This window comes from Mugil cephalus, chromosome 5 (genome assembly GCF_022458985.1).
Source record: "Mugil cephalus isolate CIBA_MC_2020 chromosome 5, CIBA_Mcephalus_1.1, whole genome shotgun sequence".
NCBI lineage: Eukaryota > Metazoa > Chordata > Actinopteri > Mugiliformes > Mugilidae > Mugil > Mugil cephalus.
The window spans coordinates 17,855,942-17,872,454 of record NC_061774.1 but is presented as its reverse complement, the minus strand read 5'-3'; the positions used below and the strand labels follow the sequence as shown (position 1 = coordinate 17,872,454).

At 45.2% G+C, this 16,513-nt stretch overlaps 1 protein-coding gene across 2 annotated transcripts in view; it reads left to right on the top strand.

Moving 5' to 3' along the window:
• Positions 1–2,759, top strand: part of ebf1a (EBF transcription factor 1a) — a 53,979-nt gene extending 51,220 nt beyond the window's left edge. For both annotated transcript variants that reach the window (XM_047585109.1, XM_047585110.1), the window contains one exon: positions 1,259–2,759. Coding sequence is in view for 1 of the 2 variants with exons in the window: in XM_047585110.1 (XP_047441066.1) it covers positions 1,259–1,290 (32 nt within the window). In the remaining variant the exon portion in view is untranslated. The remainder of the gene's footprint in view (positions 1–1,258) is intronic.
• Positions 2,760–16,513: the final 13,754 nt, after the last annotated feature.

Here is a 16,513-nt window from a genome sequence, read left to right as displayed (position 1 = left end):
CCCACTCGGTATCCCAGTCCGCTCATTTTCACCATCCTGCCCTGCCCTTCCTTCTCTTTTCTGTTTTTATTTGTCACTCTTGACTTGTCAGAGAGGCGGCATGCCACGCCACATGTGTTCTATTTCCTGTTTTCACTTCCTGCTTCCTGCCCGTGCTCCAGCGGGTGTCTCTGCGGAGAGGGTCGGCGGGGGTGGGCGGGCGGGCAGGCAGGGGGGTTTGTTATGCCACCGCGGGTCACTCTCTTTTCTCCCGTTACCATCGAACGCGGCGCGGGGTCCGCTCGTCTAGGCAGGATGTTGTATGGTGTTGAGATCCTGAGAGGGAGAAGTGATGGATGGGAATCTTTATCAGAGCCCCGAGCTAAGCACTTCCTCACTTCCTCTGTCGGCGTTGATGAGCGCTGACCACGGTGACCCGGGGGCCAGTGGCCACCGTGCGCCGACCACACTGACACACACACACACACACACCATTGTGTTAATCCCAACAAGCCGGAGACACTTAGGAAATAACCTGGGAATTAGTGGATTGAAGGGAGAGAGGGATCAATAGGAAGCCTATATGTTATATGAAAAATTCCTCCCTGTCATGGCTTCTGTGTAAAGGGAAAAAAAAAAAAAAAAGGGATGGGGGTGACGGGGGAGGTAGCTGGTGAGGATCTAGGAGGCGGTATAAGGCAGGGCGTGATATAAGAGGGGAAAAATGTACGCAAAGCTGCCCGTTACAAGCTCAAAGAATCCATTTCCATGTCCGCGCCTAATTTCATCACCTTCGTCATCCCACATCGATGCATCCCTCCCCCCCTCCTCCCGCCTCCCCCCACCTCTTGTGTTTCAATTACGCTCCACGATGCACACTTGGCTCGCCCGGTCTAACTGATAACAATTAACAGTGGCAGCTCTGGCACGGAGCTGTTCAGAAGGGCCCCCGAATAGTCGAACGATGTTGTCGGTTAGCGGGAAAAAAAAAAAAACTTTAAAAAAAAAAGTTTTGATTCTGCGGCCGCGGAATGAAGAGATAATGAGGGAGAGTCGTCTTTGTTCGCCAGATGCTGGAACACATTTCTGTTATGTGACTGTTGTGATGACAGATGAAACCCAGCAATCACATGTCTGACCTCTCCCTCTCTCTCTCTCTCCCCTCCTCTCTCTCTTTGTCTTTCTTTACCCCTCAATCTCCCGTCCCGTCCTCCTTCCCCTTCTCCTTCCCCTTCTCCTTCTCCTCCGCCTTCCTCCCCCTCTTTTCCCACAAAAACAGCGATTCCCGGGATGATCGTTCCACCCATGTAGAGGATCTGGGATGGCTGGAGATTTGCGGATGTTGAGAGGAAAAGACACAGTGGTGGAGTCTGGCGAGCCTCTGTTATGCTCCGGAGCTGAACTGAAGGAAGTCAAGATACGACGCAGGACTCTGTTAAACTCAGGCCTTTCCATTGGGATTTCATCTGAAGGGATAGGGGAGAGGAAAAAAAAAGAAAAAGGGGGACAATATGAACCTTTTTTGATGTTATTTCCCTATTGGTTGAATTAGTGTAGCTTCTCTGACAGCCGCGTTGGACGGAGTGTATAGAGACTGATAGTTTGCCCACAGTGTGACACTGACCTCATGAAAAGAGCATTTATTTATCTTTATGTTTATGCCTGTAAGGTTTGGGTTTGATTACTGGAGGCCCCCACGCCGTCTCGCACAAACAACAGTGAAGTGTTGGTTTGGCCTTGAAGTTTACATAACTCCTATCACAATAGAAGCTCAGCCGGCTCACTGAAGAGAGAGGGGGGGGTGGAGGGTGGGGACAAAACAAAGAAAACACGTAACGACACACTGGCCAAGCAGAACGAAGGTCAACAACACAAAAACACAAAGACGGACAGAAAAGAACAAACTCGATTTTTGCTGCTAATTACCCCATAAATCTAAAAGTGGTCAAAATCGCCCCCAATGCTGTTTCAACATCAGAAACCACGCCTTTCTCTCTTTCTTTTCTTTTCGTTTCTTTTCTTTTTTTTGTATCTTCTCTCATTTGGTTTGTCTGTTTGAAATTTTTAATAAAACTGTGAGGATTGAGCTGTTTGCAATATGCTTTTCTGCTTTGTCGTGTGAAGAAAAGGGTCGACGGTTTAGCCAAAATTGACGTTTTAGTGACGACTTGAAAAGCCAGAGGATGTGCGCGTCCAGCCAGCACTGTACTGAAGGAGTCTAGCAAATATCAAATTAGAATAAAAGCGTGATATATGTGATATATTTTTGTATATATAAAAAAAAAAAATAGTTTCATTTGACACTTCTTTTTTTTTGTTGGGGCGACGATAGATATAGTTTGAAAATGTAAACATTAAATGTCTTAAGGCAGCTTCTCAGTACAGGAGATAGATTTACTGTGTGTTGTCAATATCTCATCTGCTAAACATGATGGATTTGGATACAAAAAGGGGGATTCCTGTAAAATATACCTATAAATAATGTATTTATCCCTTGTATTTGTACATTGACTCTCACCCTCGTTTAGTTGTGTTGTGTAAGTTTAATACAGTAAGTGAACATATTTCGCCGTGTTTTGTTTCATTATTTGCCGTTGTTTGTCTCTCACTATTTAAATGTGACTTTTTTATCTTTTTTTTTTTTTTTTTAGTCGTTGTTTTGTATGTTGATTGTTTTTGCGTCGGTATACCATGCTTTCATTTGTTGATTCAAATACATGCCATTGTCTATTTTTGTATTATTTGTAAGTTAATAAAAAAAAATCAGTTTTTGTTCCTTATGAAAATGTTTATTGTATGGCAAAAAAAAAAAGTAGCATCTTATCCAGAGTTATTTGGTTGAAGTAGATTTTTTAAGAATATAAACACACATTAATATATACTGTAAATCTATATCTTTTTTTTGTTTGAGGCTTTCAGATTGATACTGTTCTTGAACTGATAATATGCATGGGTTCTTTCTCTTGAGTGATATTTCTTTTTTTTTTTGCGTGTGTGTGTGCAGAAACCAAGAGAAATAGTTTTTCTTTCTTTGTGTTCCTCTTTTCTCCTCCCCCTCTCTCTGTTCTTTCTTTTCCTATGTTATTTATGCCTGCTTACATACTGTATCTATATACTCTTTCTTTTTTATTTTCTGTCACTGTAATCTTTACCAGCAGTCTAGATGCCTTAACAATGCAAACCCATTCTTCATTCAATCACGTGTACAGTTTTCTACCCTCACCACAATTGTCTATTGCCACAGAGGAATTCATGAGAACTTGGGGACAAAGCACAAACCCAGTCTGTTTGGTGGTGAAGCCAGACGAGAATACAAAGAGCCATAATTCAAAAATCACACACCCCGATGTACTATAATGCGACAGCTATGGCACGCTTTGAAGGACGCTCGTAGCGGCCTGTCTCAACTGTGCTTGCTGTACGTTAGCGCTCACGGTTGTGTCTTTATTTATTTAATTTTTTTTTTTTTTTTTTTTAAACGTGTAGCGATTATGTAGCTTCTTTTCAATTAACGAACAACAACAGGATGGCAGCGTTTCTCGTAAACCAGAGGGTAATGGTGTGACAGCGCGGAGCTGCTTTAATTGTAGTACAGATGGACGCACGGTGAAGACAGGCACCGTCACAGCACAATGTTAATCTCCGGCATGGAGTCGTAGGTCTGACTCCAGTATCAGACAGCCGATCCCTCCCTCCTCCTCCTCCACCTCCTCCTCCTCCTCCTCCCCAGTCCTTCTCTCGCTCTATTTGGACAATACAGCTTCATTACAAGCTAAACAGAACAAGAACCTGCGATGAAGCATGAAAGGGAGCTCCTTGGCCCATCAGCCATTTCTGTAGTCTTTTCTTTGTGTCTCCCGTGTGTCTTCAAGCTGTTGCTGGACAGAGAATAGGGCTTTTCTCTCCGCTTTTCTTTTCTAGAGCCTGGTTTTGTTGAGTGGCTAGAAAGGACCGCTTTAACAGAGGCGCCTGCTGACAGACGAGTGTTTTTCAGGCACTTGTGTGCCTGTGCCGGTCTGGGCCGGGACGGGAGGGGCCGCAACATATCTGTTTCAAATGAACTACAGAGGTCTGTTGTCATACAATGGCATCTTTGTACGCGGAGTTCCATCCCGAACATGAATATCAGTTAATGGGTGACAAAGTTTTGTATTTAGGTAACAAACAAACAAAACAAAAAAAGAAGATGCAAACCAAATAGCTGGTGTCTATTTTTTCCTCTGTTTGTCTTTGACTGCAAATACACTGAACAGCTCTACGATATAAGGGAAGAAAAAAAAAATTCTACTGTATAGATTGTTATTGTTTTTGATGAAAATTGAGCTTTTGGACTCTCACAATGTTGAATTAAAGTTACCTCTTGTCTGTGACTTTGTCGGGTGTCGTTTTCTTTTGGATTGCGCCTCGTTCGTGGTTTGTTCCTCGCGACCAGGGGACAACAATGTCACTCCCTCCGCCGGTCGAGCACCGGTTGTTAACGAGAGTTTCTTTTTTTTGACTGGAAATGTCTCCTCCAAGTAGCTGACAGGCAGCTGACTAAGAATAGACGACTGGCATCATATAATTCCACAGGTCAGAAACAGGCCTGCATCCCTTCCCCCGCTAGGGCTCCTTTCTCTAATGAATCTAATTCATTAATGCATTACCGATGGCATGGTGAACATGGTTAGCCTGACAAGTTTCCTCCTAAACATATTAGTTAATGATGATTCCAAGGTTATTAATTGCAAAGGCACCAGCCCACCATAATTGAGTCATCATTTGCATACCCGGTCATCAGCAGAAAATTAATTTCTTTTTTTACTTTTTGCATATCTAATTTAGAAGGCCGCGATTGGATTAGCCTGTGAAAGTAGCGGATCCCGGGATTGTGCTGACCTCAAAGTATTCCAGGGTCTCCACGGTAACTGGAGGCTTCCGCAACGCCGATGGGGGGGAGAGCAGGACGACCTGGAAGTACTGATGAAACAAGAACTCGTAAACAAACGCGTGTGTTTGTGTGTGTGTGTGTTTGCCTCCTTAATTGCCCAAAGGTTCATAACTGCGCTGGGCTTTTTTTTTTTTTTTTTTTTTTTTCTCCGGCGCATCTAATAACAGGCCTGATAGTTTGCTGACAAACAGTAAAGTGGGTGGCAGCGTGTACGATTTAGCAGTAAGAGGTGGATTATTGAATTATGGAGGTTGCACACTTAGTCCTGGGGAAAATGAGTCCTGGAGCCTAATGTTTTTGATTAGCCAGCCGAGCACCAGCGCTGTGTTGCGCCGAGCGGTGGCTCCAGGGATTCAGCTTCCCCCGAATATGTCTTGCGGTGCAACGCACACACACACACACACGCGATCACACATTCGCACGCTCATAAATCATAAATACACGCAGACAAAAGGTGAACCCATTTTGCTCTTTATTTCCAGCAGCTTTTTCGGGCCCAGATAGACTGGTCAGTGTGGGAGGAGGACAATAGGAGTGGGAGGCCGAGGGCAGCGTGGAGCCGGCGGACCCCCGGGCCCTCTGGAGACATAACATTAAAGACGCTATTCCTGGAGAACTACTTCACTGGGTACAGACGCCAGAGCCTCCCTCCACACATCAAGAGAGGTGCTGTTCGGGAGCTTCTGTGCTACTAGTATCCTAATGAAATATATTAATGCACACATTCCTCGCTCTCCTGTACGCCGCCTCCTTCTTTTTCTCATTCTCCTCCCTGCGTGGACGCATGAAGGGAGGAAGAGTGGAGAGGCGTGTTTGAAAGAAAAACAGGAGTCCCCATGGGGATCCCGGATAAAGAAAGGAGAGGAAAGAAATGGAAGGGAGAGAGGATGGGAGTGTGTGAAGAAGGAGGAGGAGGAGGAAGGGGGAGGGTGGGGGGGGTATTCAGAACGGAGGCAGACCTAGACAGTGCAAAACACAAGGAAAGGAGGAATGAATATTAATAATATTCTGAGTTGGAAAATAGTCACAGTGGACATCATAGAGGGAGATGGAGAGAGTACCATTCCTGGCCTCACTTAATGTGCGCGCTCGAAACCTGCAGGTGCACGCCAAAAGTCACCTTTCCTGCATCTGTGTATGTGTGTGTGTGTGTGTGTGTGTGCATGAACGCAGCGGTAAGACTGAGCGTACATTTGAGCGCAGGCAGCATGAGTGTGCACTCCCGTTCGGGGTCCGCGCTCTCGCTTACGAGGCTGTGTGGTCGTTTCCCACAGTAATTATCCCGATGACTGTGGGTGTCTGTCTATGATCTGTGTGGTACCTGTCAGAGGGAGCCCGGCAGAGAACCCATGCTTTATATTCCCTGTAATTGCTGCTGCTAATTTACTGTGCGTTGGCCTAATGAGTAGGGAGGTGAGGGGCTGGGGTATGTAATGGATGTTAGCGAGATAGAGATAGAGAGATGGATTTCACCACTGCCGGGTGGAGAGAGGGAAGAGGGGAGGAGGCCTGCGAACTGTACCCGCTAAGCAAGCATGTAGAACACTTATCTTTATTGTTCTACTAAAATGAAAAAAAAAAAAAAAAAAATACGCACAAAACAAAAGATAAGCTATTTGCCTCCCCCCACCCCTCCTCCCCCTTTCCTACTTTCCCTTCCCCCCCCCCGCTCTCCATCCTCCCCTCGGCTGACGGTACAGCGGCGACTGCGGCGGGCGCATTAGACGAGCTTTTTGTTATGTTGATTAATGATAAAAGCAAATACATAAATAATATAGATTATTTATTCCATTTATTCACATGCTAATTAGAGCTAGAAAGCAGATACCTCAGAGAGATGGCCTTTTTTTTTTTTTTCCCTCCTCCTCCTCCTCCTCCTCCTCCTCCCTCATGTGTTCCAGTGCAGCCGGACTGACATTCACACAGAGGCAGAGACAGTCACATATTAATGTCATTCACACTTTGAAGCACCGACGGTATCCTGTGATGGGGACACGTCCACCCTTCATTTCTCCCTAATGAGGTCACGATAGAGGCCAGTGGTTTCGGCACACGCGCGCCCACCCTCTCCTCGCACCCTCGACAGGCGCCGGATTGACAGGGTCGCCTTTGATTGATGCACCGCGGCTCCTCCACATGTTCTACAGCTCAGTCATTTAATTATGTTTCCTAAGCATCATTAAGTACCATTACATTGTATCATATTCTAATGAGAGAGGTGGCCAGTCACAGGACAAGCTAATTGGTGATTAATGTTGTGTGGCAGCGAGAGACAACGCAAGATTGGCCGTTTAATGGCACAACACTGTATTTAAGTGCTGATTGTGTAAAAACACAAACAGGAAAAAGAGAGGAGGGTGGAATCAAAACAGATATCTCCTCTTAAACGCCCACTAATCTTTCTCTTTCGCCCTTGCTCGGCCTAACCTCGCCTCACCCGCTTTTATTCCGAAATGTCCACCTCTTAGCTGTGTTACGCACGCACTCGCTCGGATAATGCTGGGACCCGTCTCCGCCGACATAACTCACCTGCTCCTCCAGATTAACCGCTAACTCGGTATTGATGCACTGCTTCGAATGCACACATGAGAGAGGACACACACACACACACACGCGTGCGGCACACTGATACAAACATCCTCATCTGGTATTGACATGCCGGGCGGCTGTAGGTGTTTCCATTTAAGGTCAGTCGATTGCCTTAAGTATGTAATGTTAGGAGGGGGGTCCGTAAACATGTCAAATTAGCAGTAATGAATGACCAGGCACCGGCAGGGGGAACTGTCAGGGTGCACGCCCAGGACAATACATTACCCTGAGTTATCCTGGTCTGCCCTCTTTGTAACGCACACACACACACACACACACACACTGACTGAGCAGACGCGGGGTGTAAACTAGCGGGACCCATTCAGCGGTCACACACTCCACTTTAATGGGCTGTGGGTCTGATTGGTGTCCAAGACATGAAAAAGATGTGAAAGAAAGAGGAAGTGGCAGACGCGGAAAGTTCAGGGTACGGCGTTCTACAGAAAAAACAACAATGAAAAGATTGGCAGGATCAGGATGGTAGTCAAAAAAAAAAAAAAGAAATGGAGAAATGTATGTAAATAGATAGAGAGATAGATAGGGGACTAAGCTAGAGGGAGAGAAAACAAACTGTGGTATTTATTTTTTCTTCTCAGTGTTGAAACAGGAAAAGGACCTCTGGTTTAATAAACCATGAATCCTTTCACAGAGGGTTTGTATGTTATTCTTCGAAGAAACAGATACATGGGGTGGGAAGGGGAGACAGGGAGAAAGAAGAGAGGCAGGGAGCAGCAGCAGCAGCAGCAGCAGGAGGAGGAGGAGGAGGAGGAGGAGGAGGAGCGGGAGGGGAATAAAAAAAATAAAATAAAACCGGGGGAGAGATGCTCTGCAGCCATATATGAATTCTGCTCTCCGTCTCACCGACACACCGCACGTATACATATGCTCCTCAGCCCACTTCCAGGCTGTATGTTAGTTTTGGGCTACGAGCGTGGGATGGGGGGGAGGGAGGGGTGGGGTTTGGGGGGAGTTGGGGGGTTGTTACACGTCCTCCTCAGCCCAGTCCGGTCTGAGGGAGCAGGAGCAAAAAAAAAAAAAAAAGAGAGGTAATAGATATACTTTCCATCTGTGAACGATTAAAAGCTTTTCTTCTGCAACATTTGACAGTTTGTGAAAACGACTCTCTAACATATCCGCTGAGCACAGATCCCCCCCCCACCCCCCCCCACACACACACACACACACACTCCCCTCATACACACACACACTGGCCACAACAATGCATATACATCAGAGTGTGGTATCAGCAGAATGAAACTGTCCACTTGAATTCCCGAGCCTTCTCTTACTGTACGGCTCCCCGCGCCGTGGATGTAGCGATAAATAAACATGTACACAAACATGAACCTACTGTCTCTGTATGTTGTCTCCTCGCCTCCCACTCTCCTCCCCCTCCACCCTCTCTCTCTCCCTCTCCTTCCTGTAACAAAGGTTACATTGATCATGTTTCTAAAAGAGTCTCTGTATTTCCACATGGCCCTGCCTCTGATATGTTTTTCTTGGCAGCTCGGACTTCTACTTTTGTCATTCACTCAGCATATTTTAACAAATTAGAAACATTAGAAACCAGGATCGGGCAATGTTTTGGTTTGGTTTCGAAACTCTTACAGTCCCCACAATTATATTTCAAAACACGGGTGAGTTGTTTGACAGCCGAGCGGAATAAAACCCTAAAACAACTTTTTTATTAGAAACACATGCTATCGCAATTAGAAGCCGGCATTATGTTAATGTGTGTTTGCGCTGGTTCATTTGTCGCCGTGTGAAAGGTTACGTCGTGAGAGCGCGGGTCTGAGGAGTGTGTGTGTGTGTGCGTGTGTGTGTGTGTGTGTGTGCACGCGCGCACATGTATGTGTGAGGGTGTGAGTAGTTGCCTGCATGTAAGTGTATGTGTGTGTGTGTGTGTGTGTGTGTGTGTGTGTGTGTGTGTGTGTGTGTAGGGGACAAAGGGACACAGTGCTCCACATAACAGCATTACAGATGGCTGTTGTGAGTGGTTGTGACAGTGAAAGCGAGTGAGTTCCCACTCCATACAGATGTACTCTGAGTGACCTTACAAACACAGTGGAACTAAAACAGGCCCCCTACCTCTCGCTCTCACTCTGGCACACACTGTCAATTCTCACTCAGCCCTTGCGGGGCACTAAAAGTTGTTTCCTGAGCCAGGAATACATCAAGGGCCAGGAATATATAAGCAGGGAGCAAGGAGAGATGCATAGCTAGGGTCCAGGAAAGCATAACTTGGACTAAGTAAATATTGGACTGAAGGATTAGTGGCTTTTGCCACCTATAAAAGCAAGGCTGGTATGCCAGCCTGAGTTAACGACCACACGCTCCGACTTTAGCCCAGATTGTTTTACCAAGGCGCTGCATCGCACAAAGAGGACATTTCAACAGGATCACTTTATGGAGGAAAAGGGGAAAAACTAGAAATGACTGCAACAATTGCCCCCTTCCTTTCTCCGACTTAGGGACCGCTCAAAAATTATCGGGAGTAGGGAGGGGAGGGGAGGTGAGTTTATAGAGAAGCGAAGCCCACCCTGGTCGCCTCTGCGTTTTCTCTTCCGGACGCTCCTTTTGCATTGAGCAGAGGCAGACTATTGTCAGATTAAGTGCATGCGTGATAATTACAGATGTGTGCAAAAGTTACGATGGTGTAGCGCTATTAATTAAGGTAGTAATTACTAAGTAAGCTGCACAGAGCCATTTATTGCTTCCAGGGGGGGCTGCCTGAAATCTGATAAATTCCAAAAGTGACATCATGTGAGTCAGCACTGGCTGGGGCCTGAGAAGGTTTTTTTTTTTTTTTTTTGAAAAATAAATAAATAAATCATTGTGTGCAGAGAAATAATTGAGCTTACTGGATTTCTGGGGCCAGCAGCTTGCTGCTGCGTTAGTCACTAACTGACCTGCATCCAAGGCAGAACCTGTGCAGGCTGAATTGTGCGTACTTTGAATGAGAGGACGCTTGGTTCTGGTCAGCTGACTTCCTCTTCCTAAGCTCACCATCGTCAGTGTGAAGATTTCATAGCAGTGCGATGATAAACCCTTTATTGAAATGATCATTTTCACAAAGGAAATATCTCTCGAGGGAAGAATATAATAAAATAAAATATAAATCTAAAATGAGAAAAAGATCCCCCTCTGCTTTCCCAGAGAATTATGACTACCCTCCCTTCATCAAAGAGAAAAATTACACAACCCTGCGCTTTTCTGACCCCCATAATAATTTCTGTACAGTCCCTCATTATGCCTGTCTCTTTTTTTAAAATACAAATTCATTTTAAAGGGCCTGTCTCGGAGCATTCCTCCGCTCGCTGTGATGTTGAAGCTGATTTTGATTTTTGTCCTCGCTTGCTCATTCTTTTATTCCTCCTCTGAGCCAGCTCTTTTCTGGTGGTGGATTGTGAAACAACAAGAATGTTTTTTATTTCTCGTGCGGTCTCACCCACAACATTTGTTTCCAATTTGACATTTGATTTTGGAACTCAAATTCTTGGGAGAGAAACTGACGGTTGCATGATGGTTCAAAAATAAGCTCTTTGCAAAAGTCCACCACCTATCCTTCAAACCTCTCCCCTCCTGACCTATCGTTCCGAGGCTCTCCCTTTTCACTCTGCTTTACTTCCTTCAGCTCCTCTCTTCTTCCCTCTCTTGGTCCACGTCCAAACAAAGTCACCTCATCGTGTATTGTGGGAGAGATTGTAAAGTTTTCATTGAGCCCATGTGGAAGTGATTTGGCTGTAATCTCCAGTAATTGTGACTGTAACACAGAAACAGTCTGGAACAGATTGGCCTCATATTTTTCTTCGGGGTCACTATGGGCTTATCTCAATATTTAGCGTCTTGCCTGATTGAGTTATCATATCACATTTGCTGTTAAGAGCTGAGCGATGTCAACAAACGTAACCGGAGAGCATAAAACGCTGCTTTAAATCACAAAGAGGAAGGTTCCTGTTTGAAGACGGCACACACATCAATGTCGGCGTGACCCGCAGAGGCCTGACTTTTCAAAATGCATGACATTTAAGAGCGCGGGGAGACATGTGAAACAAAAAAAAATAAAAAAATGCCGTTAAAAAAGCCACCATTACGGTGTGACCTATCCTACACTTGAACCCGGATTTTTCCAGCCCGATGTAAAACGCACACAGGCTCATCACACACACACACACACAGAAGTCAAGAGCACTCTGCTCAGTTGCAGCTGAGGTGCAAATGGTTTGCCTCTATGCATCACTGACCCAACGCTGCTCTTTCACCTCATCTCCGCCTGCTCCTTCTTGACTCTGTCCATCAGTGCCCCACCTCCCTCGCCCCTCTCCTCCTTTTGCACTTTTGTCTCTGTGCCCTTCTTCCTCCTCTCTCCCCCCCCATAATTTGTCACTTTGTCCTCTGTCCGTCGCGCTTTTCCGGGTTTTCTGACTCGCGATTTGTTTTCGCCGCGCTCCCTGCAGCCCCGTGGCCCTCACTCACACGTCCTGATGAATGAGTAATCTTGTTGCATTGTACTCAGCCATCCTTGTCCATGTTCGATAATGGCTCATTTGATTCTCTCCCACTGGTGTTCCTCGAATGGCGGAGACGGAGGGCTGGGAGCCATGCAGTTATCATAAAGAGCGTGTCAACTGTGAAGCCACAAAGCCTACAAGTGATTAAAACCCTTCAACTCAGGGTTAGTTCATCACAATCATTAGTCTTTTCTTGTCCTACCTTCTGGCTGTAAAACCCACGGAGCCTTACCCTCCCCATCCGTTAATAATATTCACTCTGCCTCTGATACATTAGCCAGTGAATGATAGGGCAAAGCCCTGGCCTAATTGCTTTTCTTCTTGTAAAGTCTCAATTCATTTTTGCTGAGGAGACACAGAGATGTGTTCCAATAGCGCGCACATACATGAGCCGACACACACACACACACAGAGACACACACAACCTGAAGCGCATACTTTCACACACTTGCACTTACACACCACCCCACCTTCCCACTGCTGTTTTATGATGGATGGGGCTGAGGATGCATGGGGGAGGAGGAGGGGAGAGGGGAGAGACTGTAAGGCTATGTGCGTGTGTGTGTGTGCACGAGCAAGTGTGTGTGTGTGTGTATGTGTCGGTCGGAAAGAAAGAAAAAGGGAGAGAGAAAGAGAGAGAGAAGCTGAGCTGAGGAGCTCTGATTAACGACACAGAGAAGGGGTCCCAGAGGAGCTGGGGGAAGAGCAAAACTATCTGGGGCCAGCTGAGCTAGAGCGAGCGAGCGTGCATGCGTGCGAGTGTGTGTGTGTGTGCAGGGGAAAGGGAGAGAGAGAGAGGGGGCACAAAAAAACAGGTAGAAAATGGGGGGCGGGTGGGGAGGGGGTGTTTTCTTATCATGCCTTTCATTACAACAGACTCACAAACACTTGAAACTCTGCATATCTATCATCATCATCCGCAAATGGGAGTGCGAGTTTTTTTTTTCCACGTTAGCCCCGCTGCTACTCAATACATTCTTTTCTCCCCAGTCTACCAGATCTGACACGCACCCTTCAGATTAAATCTTCTCGTCTTACCTACCGTACGATCCCGGAGCCCAGTGCCTCGGGCTTCTGTCCACGGTGCTGTCAGAAGGGGAACCAGGGTGTGTGTTGCCAGAATACAGGCCATCACCTCTCCCTGATTGCACATGAGAGTAGAGGTAATGGGAGTGTAATAGCACCTTAAGTACCCTGCTCTCACTGACACTGGCCGTATAGCATTACCCCCTTGGTCTGTCTGTGTGGCAAAGTGTGTAGATATGTGGATGGGTGCAGGGGGTGGGGGTGGGGGTGCATTCATTGGCATATGTGCAAGTTTTTCTCGTGTCAGTCCATTTGTCTGCTGTGGATAAGTGCGGATGTGTGTGTGCGTGTGTGTGTGTGTTTTTGTCCGGGTGCGCGTGTGTGTCGTATCTGCTGAGAGAGGTCTGATCGAGGTATGAGTGTGCTGTGTTTTCCCAGAGGGTCGTCTGAGCCGCGGCGATCAAAGAGAGAGATGGAGGTTAACTGACCAGACCCGAGAACCTCCACAGAAGGACCTGAGGGACTCCTCTCTGTTAGCCCAGGTACCAATCATCTGACACACACACGTAAACACACACAATCAGTGGAGCGGTAAGTGTAGAAGGGGGCAGCTTGAGTGATCCGCGGGGATTTAAAGATCTGTAAGGCCCAAACTAACTTTGTCACTTCACTCACACAGCCGTACCCTTTCACACAGTATCCATTACCTCAGATACGTTTGCAACAAAACATCAAATAGCTTTATCCCAACTCCTGCCTCAGTGCTTTCACACAGAGAGCTGCCTTCCACTGATATGGAAGTCCTGTAAAGTGAGTATAAGTTATATAGCAAGGGTCCCTGGAGAAAAACTCAACGACTAGTCTCGTACTAGAAAGTTAAGACTGTATTCCCGAGTAGCTCAAAGTAGCGACTTGCGCTGGAGGACTGAGAGTGGTGCACTTCTGCTGCAAGTTAAGCTGGAAGCTGTGTTATCGGTGGGGGGAAAAAAGAAAGGGGGAGAAGAAGAACAAGCACATTCGAGTGTGTGAACGCGTGCGAACGTGGGGGCGCGCGGGGCGCAGGAGTGGGTGCGCAATTGTGCGTGGGTATGGGCATGTGTGCGTGTGTGTGTGTGTGTGTGTGAGTTTGAAAATGAATGAGAGATAACCATCACAGGCAGCTGCCGAGGTGAGGAGAGACAACTAGCACCAGCTAGATGAAGCAGGGAAGTTTTCTTCAAAATAACATAGACTACTTGTTGATTCCACGGCTGCTTACATCTACTACATATCAGTATTATAAGCATGCAGATCCTATTTCTTTACAGAAGTTCCATGATGCAGACATGCTCTTCGCAAGTAGGAGTCCCGTATTTAAAAAAAAACAACAACTAAGAAGTACGGAAATATTTGTAGCAAAATGTGCTTGAGTATTAAAAAAAATCCACGTATTCTACCTATTTACCAACTTTATCCACTCAACAACTGTTAATGGTGCATAGTGGCGTTTAAGAAGGCCATCAGGATTTTGTGTTTTTCTCATAAACCAAACAAAACTCAACTAAACATTAATCTCAACACCTTAGGTTTATTTCTCTCTGCCACAGGACTCCATTGTTGTGCAAAACTCATCAATAACACATCAATGAGCATTTATTCTGAGCCAATCCTGAATACAGTGAGTCAGTATATCGTCCTGTCAATATTTGAACAAGATCCTCTTTAAAACAGTGTCTATTAATAAAGGTAATATATTCTTTTTTAATTATATATCCTCCTGCAATGCAACTTATTTTATATAAGATCTTTAGGTAAAACAGTTATGTCGACACATTGATTATTTCAGTGTATATTATAATTTAAGTCACTTTAAGTGTACAAAAATAAAATTGAAAATGTTTATTTAAATGTAAAAGCAGAATTGGAAACGATGAAATCCCAATGTCCACAGATGAGTACTTGTGAATTTGTTCAATTTTCATGTCATGTCAAACTAGAAAAGTTAATAAGCATAAATAAACAAGTGTATTGACCCTTCGCTACCAGTACATGGCAGACACAAAGGTCTCCTTATTAGGACAACAGGTCTAAATGAAGCAGAATAAGTAAAATCTAAAATCCTCATATGAGGACGCCAGGTCTAAGGGGGTTATGTCATTTATAAAAAATGTTCACTGTAAGAAAAACCATGGATGTCAAACCAGTGCTAGCTTATCGAAGGCTGGTCGCCCCGGAACATTCAGCCCAAGACCAAACTGATGCAAGAAGAATTGTCCAAGAGGCGCAAAATTTCATCACAGGATCTGCAGGTAACTCTTGCAACTGTTGGTTGGTCCTGTGCGAGAGGTGTGCCAAGAAAAAGCCTTTGCTGTCCAAAAAGACCATTAGAGCAAAATTCCAATTTGCCAATGAATATATAAAGACCACGACTTTTGGAGCACTGGACTGTGGACAAATGAATCAAAGATAGATTGTCTGGCTACAGTAACAGTAGACATGTTTGGCTCAGGCCGGAGACAGATTTCCAAGAGAAGAATCTCGCGCCAGCTGTGAAGCTTTGCTGTGGAAAGGCCAGAAAACCCTAACACATCTTAAAGCTGAAGGAATTTTGCGTTTAAGAGCAGTCACAGATTTGAGCAAGCTGGTATACGGAGTTATGTAAAAAAAATAAAATAATAAACTGCAAGCTTCTAAAATTATAAAATGATTAAAAATGCTTGTTTTAGTATGTCACCTTTATCTGTGGGCGCTTTTTCAAATACGATCAAATGGTTGTTATTCCAAATATGTCAAGCACACACACACAAAAAACAATAATGTCCATTACTCTTTCACCTGACTGTCTATAAAACTAAACGTGTATTCATCCACAGCAGAAAATAGTCCTCAATTAATGCACTATTTACTCCCTTTTGAGGAACTTTTGCAAAAAGCTACAGTGCCCAGTTCGTTTCCAATAAGAGAAAATATTATACGTTTAGCGAGCTGTGAGATTGGAGAAGATTGGCATGTTTGGTATAAACAAATAAGCTTCCAAAGACAGATTAGAGAAGTTAAAGTGGAAACTATTGAGAGACAGACTAGAGCCTTTTCATGAGGACCGTTGACAGTAAGAAAAAATATAAAATACTGCCAGCTTTAAGGGCCCATTATGCCATAAGCAATGCAGGACAAAGTAGCGATGAATTTTCCGACAACATTTAAAGCAAAAAAAATACGCGTTTTAGACAGCCACACTACAAAGACAGGACTTTGCTGTTGACATGATTGCACAAATACAGGTGAGAGCATGTCTCTCTTTCTATGAGGCTTTTAAGTTGTTTCGGTGAGTTCCCTTAACAAAGAGTGGAAGTTTAAAAACGAGCGAAAGACAAACGCGACTCGTTTTTACTTTTCTACTTCCACGACCGAATGCGAGCGTGACTCGGGTCGTCCGTTTCAGAAAGGTGTTTAAGTTGAAGCTGTTGGATGTTGAAAGAAGAACGGAGGCCCTCACCTG